Source organism: Mastomys coucha, unplaced genomic scaffold (assembly GCF_008632895.1).
Source record: "Mastomys coucha isolate ucsf_1 unplaced genomic scaffold, UCSF_Mcou_1 pScaffold22, whole genome shotgun sequence".
Lineage (NCBI taxonomy): Eukaryota > Metazoa > Chordata > Mammalia > Rodentia > Muridae > Mastomys > Mastomys coucha.
The window spans coordinates 24,953,402-24,966,273 of record NW_022196905.1 but is presented as its reverse complement, the minus strand read 5'-3'; the positions used below and the strand labels follow the sequence as shown (position 1 = coordinate 24,966,273).

At 47.1% G+C, this 12,872-nt stretch overlaps 2 protein-coding genes across 3 annotated transcripts in view; one reads left to right on the top strand and one right to left on the bottom strand.

Annotated features, from left to right (window-relative positions):
- Kremen1 (kringle containing transmembrane protein 1) overlaps positions 1 to 6,187 on the bottom strand; it is a 70,645-nt gene extending 64,458 nt beyond the window's left edge. The window contains exon 1 of one of the 2 annotated variants that reach the window (XM_031339873.1): positions 5,992 to 6,187. In XM_031339873.1, coding sequence (XP_031195733.1) covers positions 5,992 to 6,082 — 91 coding nt within the window. In that variant the 5' untranslated portion in view covers positions 6,083 to 6,187. The remainder of the gene's footprint in view (positions 1 to 5,991) is intronic. The other variant, XM_031339872.1, reaches the window with a different exon arrangement.
- Positions 6,188 to 8,524: 2,337 nt separating this feature from the next.
- Positions 8,525 to 12,872, top strand: part of CUNH22orf31 (chromosome unknown C22orf31 homolog) — an 11,903-nt gene continuing 7,555 nt past the window's right edge. The window contains 1 exon segment of the mRNA XM_031342550.1: positions 8,525 to 8,620. Coding sequence (XP_031198410.1) covers positions 8,525 to 8,620 — 96 coding nt within the window.

Below are 12,872 nucleotides of genomic sequence, written 5' to 3'. Positions count from 1 at the left end.
AAAAAAAAAAAAAAAAAAGCCTTCAAGCATTGCAAACTATTCCCGGGGAGCAAAATTCTCTGTCTGCTGAAATCACTTGAGTTAGAAGAAATGGTCAACCAAAGAGAAAGTGTCACATGCACTAACCGAGGTCGTCATATAACAAAAGACCCTTCTCCACGGACATATTCTCAGCTCTACTGGGGCCCTCCAAAACCATAACAGGGAGGAAAATCCTGGTCACTTCAGCGAAGACAATCAGAAAGCCTTCAGCTGCCAGAAGTGCTTAGGGAGACTCTTGGGTGAGCCAAGCCAATGACGTCCTGCGTACATCACGGCAGGCGGGATGGGGCACCCAGCCTTTGAAGAGGCTCTTTTTAAGTTAACCTCCCCTCCAACTGAACTTCTTCCAAATCTCTTCCTGCCATTTGGAAGTTGAGTGATTCTCAGCTGCAAAGGCCTGCATCCTCGAGGTGCAGATGGCAGCAGTTAGGGCCCTCGCCAGATGCTGCAGCCTCTAATTTGATTGAAAGGATATAATTAGACAACAGAAACACTTTAATGAAAGAGCAAAACATGGAGGGAGGGAAGGATTGAAGGCCCTTAACTGATGCCAAAACACCCACCAGTAATAGAGGCTTTGAGTCTGGGGCACGGTGAGGGGAAGCCCCTGAAAAAGACAGTCCTCACCCTGTTTATTTCCCCATAGACAGAGAAATGGGGATTTTATTATTGTAGATTTCCACTGTATTTTATGTGGGAACAAACTGATTAGAACCATAAGATTCTTCGGAAGAACATCAAAGAAAAATAAATATGACTTCTGTGGTCATTATTAAAAATATTTTTACCAGCCCAGTAATTTTCTTTGAAGATGAATTTTTATAGATTGAACAGCAGCAAGTAATTTACATACTATGATGGGATTGGCTAGCAATCCCTACTATTCTAGAAGAGAGTTGCCTGGCTGCCATGTTGTTACTTGATTTGGGGATACTAGGAAAGCTACAAACACCATAATGTATCTACTTTGAGGATAAAAAGAAACCACAGGCAGGATCCTTATACAGGCTGATGGCTACCTCCATTATGAATCATCTTTAAAAGTTGCCTATGCTGTCTCTATTCTTTCCTGGCTTTAAAGCCAAGTGTGAGTATACTGTTCTGGTTCTAACCAAGAATCTAACCAAACTGAAAGAAATCCAGCCCTCAAAGTCTGCAGTCGCTAATGTGGTGCGACACTCGGGTTTTGGAATTGGCCACAGCCTCCTCAGCCCACTAGGAACAGGGCCTCGCCCTTGTGGTAAATTGAACAATAAAAGTTTAATGCTCTGGTTATGTGCCAGGGATTAAAGTGTGGCAGGAGAAGCTGGAAGCTGGCCCTAGCCGGGGAGAAGCCCCCAGGGGGCTCTACTGCAGAAGTAAGAGGGACAGTGGCAGCTCTGCCTATAACATGGCCTAAAGTGTTGTTTGGAAAGGAACTGCCTAGCCCCAACTTCATTCCTCTTCAAGTTGGTGCAAGGGCAGTCTAAGGAGGTGCTCACCAAGAAAGAGGACAAAACAGAGAGAGCTCATTGGAGGAAAAGGCAAACTTCTATAGGATGACATTCCTACAGTGGCCCCTCTCCTCTCCTGTGGTGGCTGGCAGTCACAAGAGGCTGAGAGGTCTGGGGAAAAGAAATTGTATCTTGGAAGGAAGACTGAAGACAAGAAAGGGCAAAAACTTGTTGGACCCCAGTGCCTCCTCCACCCAAAGGGACACTTTTGGGTTCTAGAGCAAGGGTCAAGGTGACACGGAAGAGGAAGCAATCTCAGTCATTTTAACCCACACAGAGGCTGCACACTGAGCTAGTCAGACCCAAATGAGCTGGAGGCTGGGGGAGGAGTTCTCGCCTCCAAACCTGTGCAGGGTACTGAGGGACACTCCTCAGCCCTGCTGCTAAGTTTAGCCTGATACTTGTCCTTGTTCGGGACATAAAACTTCAGAGAAAAGCTACTGACCCCAACTTCTGGCCACTGCCAAGCATTTCCCATTAACCAGTGGTACAGACACAACTGGCTTGTTATGTTTCAGTGTTTCAGTTTGTTTTGTTTTGTTTTGTTTCAAAAATGCTTTAATTAAAAAACAAAGAAACCAGCCATGCTAAGCACATTGTTGCTTTGCAGACAGTTAACAGGACAGCCTAAGCATGGGAAGTAAAAACTAATAGCTTAGTAAAAACTAACAGTGACAGAAATTCTTTTCCCCAGTGGTTGTTTTCTCAGTTCTCAGGGCTGGTGCCACCTGCTGCCTGGGCTTTCCTCTGCAAAACGGAAGATCTCTCAACAGTTTGTTTCAAGTAACATCTGCAGGCTGAGTGAACAAACTGTGGGTCAGCTCCAGGGTGGGAATTATTTCCTTAAGTAGTGCACTGAACCGTGATGAATCTCTATTAATGAACTAAATTTATGTATACAAGCTTTTCCTGGTCAGCTGTATCTTTTTAGAAATCATGGTGAAATATAACACTAACCATTTTAACTAGCACTTTCTCCTCACTTATCTATCGGGTCTTGTTACACTGCACAGGCAGGCTGCTGGTCTCAAACGATTCTCTCATCTCAGCTTTCCAAATAGCTGGAATACAACTGTATTATCACTGTGCCTGACTCCCATATGTATCTAAACGTTAATTCACAGTAAATGGTAAAAGGTCTGTCTGTTCATTCAGTAAAATCAACCTACTTTGTTGCTTTTTCCAGATCAGTAGCCACTTAGAAGAAAAGTGGTTCACAGTGGTTCACATGACCTGGAGCAAGGTTAGCCTAAGTGCAGCCTGGGAGCCAATCATTATCCAGAAACCAAATTCAGACTGGGTTTTTAACTATAAAAAATTAAAAAGGGTAAGATACTGTGACATGTAAAAATGATATAAACACTTAAATTACAATGTCCAAAGAGTTTTATTAAAGTGCAACAATGAAGCCAGGCATGGTGATATTGCTCCAGCCCTTGGGAGGCAGAGGCAGGCAGATCTCTGTGAATCTGAGACCAGCCTGCTCTATGTAGTGAATAACAACAGCTGGAGACACAGAGAGACTCTGTCTTGGAAAAAAAAAACCCAAACCCAAACCATAAACAAAACCAGCAATGCCTATTCATTTTGTCTATGACTACTTTTGCCTAAACAGTCGGAGATTAGAAACTACATTTGTTCCAGTCTATGGGCCACAAAGCCTAAAGCATTTTTACTGTTTTGCCTTGGTCTAGAGCAGTGGTTCTCATTCTCAACCTGTGGGTCTCAACTCCTTTAAGGGGTCAAATAACCCTTTCACAGGGGTTACCTACAGCCATCAGAAACGCAGATGTTTATATTATGATTCATAACAGTAGCAAAATTGTGGTTGTGAAGTAGCAATGAAATAATTTTATTGGGGGGGGGAGGATGTCACCACAACATGAGGAACTGTATTGAAGGGTTAGAGCATTAGCAAGGTTGAGAACTGCTGATCTAGAGCCTCAGGTAGAGTACCAGGGTCAAAAATTCTAAACTAGGGGCCATCGAGATGAAACTCTGAAGTTAGAAGTGTTTGCATTAAGCTTGATGATCGTAATTTAATCTCTGGGACCAACAGGGTAGACAGAGAGAATTGATGACCAAAAGTACTCTGATCTCCACGTTCACCCATTAAGCTCTCATGGCCATACTTCCTTAATAAATAAATTCTTTAAAATTTTAGATCCTAAAGATGGTATACTGTCTACTACCAAAAATTTCCCATATGGATATTATGAAGTGGTAACTTTGTTTTATTCATTTTGCTTTTGGTCCACCTATGCTAAACTCTGAGCATACTGGTAGCTATATTGAGCACACCAACTTGTATTGGTCAGTACTGAGCCTAAATGCAGTACTTTCTTGCTTTGAGATTTATAAAGGGAAAGCCAGGTGATGATGGTGGGCCCCTTTAATCCCAGTGTTCAGGAGGCAGATGCAGGCAGAGCTCTGTGAGTTCAAGGCTAGCCCAGTCTAAAAAAAGCAGGGGGGGGGGACTTACTGCATCTCAAACAGTTGAATTATTCATCTATGGAGCTAAGAGAATGTACTCTAGAGTATGCAGGCCTTGCAGGTAACCAAACTCAGGTTTTATAACAACACATATTACTGACTAATAGGACAAATTCCAGACGAGACCTCAGGGGAGGATGGTGAGAGGCAAGAAAAGGCTACCACTAACCTCTGTCGTCTTATCAGTTGTGAAAGAAGAGAAAGCATGACAAAAGAACGGAGAGACTGGAGATCATTTGGGGTTGACTACACACTATAATTAGAATAACATTGAAGGGGAATGAGCTAACTGTTTTTATAAAATCAGCATTCAAAAATGCAAACCACCAGTAATTTAAATATTACAAAGTTGTGCAGAATATAAGTTTTGGAATAATTTTTTCCATCCACAAAATTTTAGAGAAAATTACAGTATCACAAAATATGAAATGGTAAGTTTGGCATATTCTCAGTGTACAGCATTTTTTTTTTAATTGGAAAGGATTTAACAAACTAGTGGCTAGGTTCTTGACAGGATATGATGCTGAAAACCATGTGGTTTGTTTCTGAAACTGCTTCTGGAACCAGAGGGGAAACATCACAAAGGCACTGATGTTGCAGAATGCTAAGGAACTGGGCTGATGAGAGTTTGAGTTACTTAGTAAACTGTTTCACAACAGCCATGAATTTATCCTTACCCAAGACTTCTAAATAAAAGCATACCAACTTTACCCAAGAGCTGTTGCATCTGACCTCGCAAAGCAAAGGTGCCTACCAGAGGCTACCTCCCTGCAAGCGTGGGCAGAACAGGCTCACAATGCTTTTCAGAGCTATCCTGTGCCCTTTCCAGGAGGGAAACCCAGTCTATTTCCACCCGTACCTCTCTCACCATTAAATCCTGAACACACAAATGACAAAGTGGAAGGGGTTACTAGGTTACAGTTATTTTGGCACGTCCTGGCTCTAGGAAAGCCCTTCCCTCTCTGTTCACATACTACAAACAGTAGAAATGAGCAAATTATAGAAGTCCCATAGAAGGCAGCAATCACCTAGAAACCACTTCTACTGAGTCTCAGGTTTGGAGTGTTGGAAACTCCTCATTCTGCTGTCCCAAAGCCCAGCTTTGCCTTTTGCCCGGATTCATCCTGTAAGAAATTCAGTATTCGCGGGCTAAACCAGGCGTCTAGTCCTTTGCGAACTGGGAAACACTATAAAATGTATTATTAAATTGTTTACTGACTGTTTATACATGGTGGAACTCCCTAAGCAAGTTACCGACAGTATATCATTTAATGTTCACCAACACTGCGCATGGGAGTGAGTTACCATCATACTCCCTTTTTCAGATCAAGTAACAGAGGCTCAAGCAGCTCAAAGTTTGCCTCAAAAATCACACAGAAAATAAACCTCAGCCTTTTCTCTAAATCCAAGCTGGCAAGAAAAGAAAGCAACTTTGAGTTTTCTTTCACCAGCAAAACCCTGTCTTCGAAATATCACAATCTGCAACTTAGGGTAGAGACCCCAGTGGCAGGTTCACCAATGTCTTATGCTCAGCACTCAACAACCTGCAAAAAAACTGAACTGGGCCAGACAACACCCTCATGCCTGTCCTTCCACTGGGAAAGGATTCCGCGGCAAGGAAGGGCGTGTGGGAACTAAGCTTCCACCCCAGCTTCCATCCTGGCCGAGGGCACCACCTCGGACGGACCGCGCGGTGGACTCGGCCTGGGAAGCAGGACGCCTGATTCAGAGTAGCCTGCACTCTGTACGAGCGACCTTAGCCGTCACGCACCCCTTCTCTCCCGTAAGTAGTAAGCAGAGTACGGGAAAGTTCGAAGCCGGCACGCGGGGCAGAGTCCTGGTAACGCGGGACAGGCGCGTCCACGACCCTTGCCGGGACAGAAGCCCGAGCATCGGTTTCTCCGGGATCCACGCGCGAGAGAGGGCAAGCGGGGTTTGGGGGGGGGGCTGGGGTCTTACTCACCGGGGCCGGGGCGCGGACCGGGCGCGGGCCGGGCCGCCAGAGTGAGCGCAGCGGCGGAGAGCAGCGCGAGGCGGGCGGCGGGCGGCGCCATGGGCCGTCAGTGCGGGACCCCCGGGCGCGGCCCGGGGCAGAGGGGGCAGCACCGGGAGCCGGGGGCGGCCATGGGAGCAGGACGGAGCTTGGCGTCGCCCCGCCCCCGCCGCCGGACCCGCCCCGGTCCGCCCGGCCCGCCCTCCTCAGCGCCGCCCCGCCCCCTCTGCACGGCCCCGCCCTCCTCAGCACGGCTCCATTGCCAGCTGCCTGCAAGACTCCCGAGCCGGGCCAACTGCGCATGCGTGCTCTGCCTGCGGCCTGCCACTCACGCGCCGGAGCCCGCCCCCGCCCCGCCTGGCCCCGCCTCCACGGCCCGCGAGGTGAGGCCACCCGAGGTGTGGAGTCCGCAGGTGAGGGCGGGACGGGCCCTACCTCTGAGTCCCCACGCTGAGGTTCGTCGGCGCTGACGTGGGCTGGGCACCCAGTGACCCCTGTTTCACCCTCACCTAGGTCGTGACCCACGCGCGAGTTCCACCACGGCGGTAGTAACCAGAGCAAACTTCTTTCTCTTGCTAGGCTCGTGGTAGCGGGTAGCCAAAGCGTGTTTTGGAGTCCTTCTGATCCGGTTTGTATCCCACTTGGTTACTCGTAAGATCTGTATAGATTTGTACCGGTTTAAAGAAAATGGGACTCCCTTCTGCTAAGTGGTATGTCGGTCGACACCGTCTGCTCCACAAAGCGGTTTGTACAAAGTGAGATAATGTAGGGAAACCACCACGCACGCACAGTCGGGTCTCCGTAAATGTGGAGTTCTTTTTCCTTGTGGAGTCCTGCAGCTACCAAAGGGACAGCATACTGAGTCTTGTACAGAATCCTATCATAACCGTGTCAACTAGCACAACTTATTCTTTTAAAAATATTTATTTACAGCGGAGCAGTGGTGGTGCACGCCTTTAATCCCAGCACTTGGGAGGCAGAGGTAAGCGGATTTCTGAGTTCGAGGCCAGCCTAGTCTACAGAGTGAGTTCCAGGACAGCCAGGGCTATACAGAGAAACCCTGTCTCAAAAGATAAAAAAAACAAAAACAAAAAAAACAGAAACAAAGATATATGTATGTGTATATGTATATATGCATACATACATACATATTTATTTACTTATTTGTTTAAATTGTGTGTGTATGTATGTGGGTGCATGTGTAAAGTCAGAGGACCACTTGTGGGAGTCAGTTCTCCTTTCACTGTCAGTTCTGGGAATCGAACTCAGGTCCTCAGCCTTGGTGGCGATTGTCTTTACTGATGAGCTATCACCAGTTTTAAATTATAATTATTATTATTATTACTATCATTATTATTATTATTCAGGTTCTTACTATGCAGTCCTGGCTGGCTTGGAACTATGTAGATCAGGCTGTCCTTGCACTCAGAGAGATCTTCCTGCCTATGCCTCCCAAGTGCTTGATTAAAGGTGTGTGTCCCCACTCCTAGTTAAATTATTTTAAATTAGTATAAAATGGGTGATACACTATATATATTTACATATATATGTATCTGTATACATGTAGATATATATACAAATACAAAATACTGTATATATTTTACCCAAATACAAAATTATATATATATATATATATATATATATATATACATATATGTGTGTGTGTGTGTGTGTATCAACCATCAATGTATTTTGCTCAACCATCAGTAAAATAGGAACCATAAAAGACCTCAAGGTTCAAAGACATTGAAGCAACTAAAGTGCCATACTTGATGGGGCAAGCGCTGTGTCTCTACATTAGGGGAGACTTGGGGTTCCGGTGGCTTAAAATCACGGTCTCCGAGAGGCAGCCCCCTCGCCTCCCCCAGCATCTCGAGCCTCCTTACTCCTCCTCACACCCCCAGGCAGCGGGGATTTTCCGATTGCTCTTGCTTAAAACGCCATGGTGACGCCCGGCGGGACAGGTCCGGGCTGTGCGCCGGGAGCTTTCAAGTCCTTGGTCCGGGGCTGGCAAGTACAGGCCTGCACCAGGCTTGGCGGCGGCGGGAACATTTGCCCTCCTGTTCCTACTCGCTGTGCCCTGAGCAGAGCTGGGCGGTCCTGGCCCGCGGGATACCCTGGCCTGCCTGGGGTCCACCCACCCCTGCGCCCCTCGCCCTCTCACTGGGCCGGTGTTCTCCCCAGCCTTCCCACACTCAATAGGCAGCTCCCAGAGCTGGGCCCCAAGGGTGTAGCTACCTCCCAGGAGGCGCCTGCCTTGCTGTCCTTCTCCACCCACACGACCCAGAGCTGTGGCAAGAAGAATCTTGTTCAATCGTTTGCTTTCCCTGTCGTTCCTGAATTCTAGAACCCTAGATGTTTCTGAGTGGACGCCCCCACCGCCCAGTGAACACACCCTTCATTTGTTCGTGAAAACTCAGCCTCCATGTTCTGCACGTGGGACTGTTAGTTTTTTGTTTTTTTCTTTTTTTCTTTTTTCTTCCTTTTTAACTGAGGACCTAACATGACCCATGAACATCGGACATTATGGAGCAGAGAGCTTCGGCCCACAGCTGCAACAAGGAAAGAGCAATACAATTCTGGCTTAGTCTATGGTAAGGTACGGGTGCTTGTGATATGAGGAGATGCAGCTGAAGGCAACGCTCCACAAGGCTGCTTCACTGAGATTGTTAGGAAGGGTCGTAGGACATTTTGGTGATGTGCCTGCTTTTGAGTCACCCCAGCTCCTGTAGTGAAAGGGGATACAAGGCTCAGCTGGGGAGGAGGGGAAAGGGGTTACAAGGCTCAGCTGGGGAGGAGTCTTCCTCATCTGCTGTTAGAGCTGCTACATTTAGGGTGAATGGGTGTTTGCTCATGCCTCCTCAGGAAAAGCCACCCAGCAGCAGCTCGAGGGCACATCCAGCAGGACCTGCAACCTCTCCACCCCTGGCTTTCCCCCTCAAAAGCAGCATTGCCTTCAAAGACAATCAAAACCAACAGCTAACATTGCTGCAGACACTAGGTAGGGTGAGCCTCCCCCATGCCAGGGATAGTCAGACATGGGATGGGGATATAACTCAGTAGAGTTTACTTAGCATGCACAAAGACCTGCTCCCAACACCAAAGAGCACCAAACAAGGTGGGTGCTCGCCAGCTCAGGATTGGGAGGTAGAGGCAAGAGAATCAAGAGAGTTCAAGGTCACCCTCAACTACACAAGTACAAAAGCCAGCCTGGATGGATTTCATGACACTGTCTCAAAGGCAGACAGGAACATGCGATGATGTGCTGAGGACAGAGCCATCAACAAGACAGCCCAGACGGGGGTCTGAGGGTATTTCAGACACCCAGAATACTACAGAGACACCAGTAAGAAGATGCTCTGTGCAGGGCAGTGATGGCACACACCTTTAGTCCCAGCACTTGGGAGACATAGGCAGGCAGATTTCTGAGTTCAAGGCCAGCCTGGTCTACAGAGTGAGTTTCAGGACAGCCTGGGCTATGCAGAGAAACTCTGTCTCCAAAAAAGAAGAAGGAGGAGGAGGAGGAGGAGGAGGAGGAGGAGGAGGAGGAGGAGGAGGAGGAGGAGGAGGAGGAGGAGGAGGAAGAGGAAGAGGAAGAGGAAGAAGAAAAGATGCTCTGTGCATGTATGGCCAGTGCTCTAGTGAGTCCCATCTCCAACCCTATCACTGAATAATAATCACTGGGAATGCGGTACACTGGAAAAGAGACTTACCTAGGGTAAGTGAGTCCTTGGGTTCCATCCAAAACATGGCAACAATCAGTCAGGACGCTGGGGAGAAGTAGAACACAATTCCCTGCAATTTAATTTACCAGTTTAATAGACGTTTTGTTTTGTTTTGTTTTGTTTTCAAGACAGGATTTCTCTGTGTATCCCCTGGCGGTCCTGGAACTTGCTCTGGCCTCCAACCCAAAGATCTGCTTGCCTCTTTGTCCTGAGTGCTGGTATTAAAGGTGTGTACCACCACACTACCACACCTGGCTACTAGATTCTTTCTATATCTCCTTTGGGTGTCAGAGGAGAAAATAGGAAGAGGGCACACAGGAGATCCAAAACAAAATTATTTTGGCCAACTCAGGGCATCCAAGCTTCCTGATAATAGCTTGAGACAATAATGCCTCTTTCTCCCTTATATAGAAAGTTGCCCCTGCAGAACTGGCAGCAGCTTTACCATTCATCAGGCTCTCCAACCTTAGTGCAATCAGAGTAAACTCTACAGTTTGTATGGCTGCATAGGAAATGAAAATACAGTCTAGCAGGGCATGGGGGCATAGACCTTTAGTCCCAGCACTCAGGAAGCAGGCGGATATCTGTGTGTCTGAGGCCAGCTTGGTCTACAGAGGGAGTTCCAAGACAGCCAGGGCTACACAGAGAAACCCTGTCTCTAAAAACTATACCCTGCCCCTCCCCCACAACACACACACAGAGAAACACACACACACACACACAGAGAAACACACACACACACACACACACAGAGAGAGAGAGAGAGAGAAAGAGAGAGAGAGAGAGAGAGAGAGAGAGAGAGAGAGAGAGAGAGAGAGAGAGAGAGAGAGAGAACAGGATCCTGTGTTAAGGATCCTGTGACTTATTAAGAATTTTAAGCCTGGTCTTAATGGCTCACACCTGTAATCCAGCACTGGGGAGCCTGAGTTAGGGGGACTGTTGGATGTTCAAGGGTAAAGATTGAGAGCCCGTCTCAAAGAAAACAGAAGAATTTTAAGATGTTGACAGCAGAGCATGAGAAGGTTGCACAACTTGTCTAGGCACTCCGATCTTTTTCACTACATACCTGGCACTCTCATGAAGGTGACCATGTGTCTAACTCGGCCTGTGAGCTCCTGCCCATTGGGTTGCCTGGAGAAAGAAGCATCCCTCTGGCCTTCCCCACCCCCACCTTCTCTCTGAAGCTAAAAGCCCAGCACAGGTGATGGAAACTTCATCCTGGAGGCTAAAAATACAGCCGAGTGTGTCTAGGTCACCGAGCTAAGGGCTCAAGGTCTTTTGCTCAGTTATGGGATGTTGGGCTCCAGCCTCAGATGCTCACTTCGATGCTTCGCATGCCTGGGGAGTTTCGGAGACTTATTTCATGGAAAGAATTAGGATATCCATGGCAGCAGCTTGCCTTCAGGAAGATGCCGATGTTTGAGTCCGTTCGCCTGATTGCACTTTGCAGGCAGGTTCTTTTCCTCCTCCTGGGGAACCTGCCTAAGTGGTGGAATTTAGTCAGTCTAGCATTTAAAGCACTGCTTGGAATGAAGACTGGTCTGAAGGTTCTCACGTTGCAGATAAACACAACACAAAGGTGTCTGATCCTAAACGTCTAGAGCTTCTACTTAAAAGGCATGGTGGTGCACACCTGTAGCCCCGGCACTTTGTAGGCAGAGGTCTTGTGTAAGTATGAAGCCAGCCCGTAACCTAGGGGGTTCCATGCTATCAGGGGCTACATAATGAGGCACCACCTTAACAAAGAATTCCCAGATACTTGGGAGTACTTCTGATCGTACGACCGTATTTCACAGAGCCTCTCCCCCAAGCCTTCTGAAGGAGGACCAATGTGATGGTTGAGCAGAGAAAGGTACATGCCACCAAGCCTAGTGATTTGAGTTTGATTACTGGGGCTCACATGGCGGTTGCATATTGTCCTCTGACCTCCACATTCAAGCCTTCATACCCATGGGCACACCGAAAGACACACTAGCTGAACAATGTAATTTTAAACACATACACACACACACACACACACACACACACACACACACACATACATGAGAGAGATTGGGAATATAGGTCAATCAGTGGATTGCTTGTCTTGTAGCTGAAGTTGTGGGTTCTATATACAGCACTGAATAAACTGGGTGTAGTACACATTCCTGTAATCCCTGTAATCCCAGTACTCGGGAGGTGGAACAAGGTAGTGTAAGGCCAGCCTGGGCTACAAAGCCCTGCCTCACCTAAACGTCTGTCTGTCTGTCTGCCTGTCCACCTGTCTGTCTGTGGATCAAGCACATGCCTTCTACTACCGAGCTACATGTACCCATTTTCAACATTTCAAACAAACATCAGATCGTTCTCTCATCTTTTCCTCTGGACTTAGGCTTGGCTTAGCACTGAGTTGTTTTCTAATCCTAGCTCAGGAATAGAATCTCAGTGATAGGAAATTTAAGAGAGTCAGGAATTCACTGTTTTGATGGAGTAAGAGAAAAAAAGAACCTCTCTCTGGTCCTGGGTACGAAGAGTGATCATTGGGAACATTTGGGTGAAAATGAGGAAATGCAATCATCGAATTTAAAGTCAGCAGGCCAGTGGCCTGAGGGCAGACAGAAAGAACCTCAGTTACAGTCTCAGGTCCAAGGTCTGTGATTGGTGAGTTGAACTGAAGTCATGTGGTTGATCCACTGCATCTCAGGTCGGGACTCCACCACATTCTCTCTCCAAAGGTTCTCTGTCCTTTTGCATGATGAACCTCAGCTGTGTCCCCATATGGGCGTGGGAGTTTGCTGCTTGTACACCAAATAAAAACAACTAAGGAGATGGGGGAAATGCCACTGTGGTTTGAAGGGAGGCGCTATAAAGGGAGAAGATGAGGATTCATAAAAGCAGGTGCAATATCTTCTTGATTAGCTGATCCTCCAGAAGGAAAATAAGAGCCGAGAAAAGCTACAGAGAAGAAAGATTACAGGAGCTAAAAATACTAGGAAGAAAGCTTGGCTGAGCATCAGAGAAGGACAGATGTGTTTCCAAATAGAAGCATGAGCTTGCAGATGTCAAGGAGCTCAGCTCCAAATGTGGGAAGCAAGGGCTATTTAGATTGAGCTCAACAGAATACCATATTTTTTTTTTTTTTTTTTA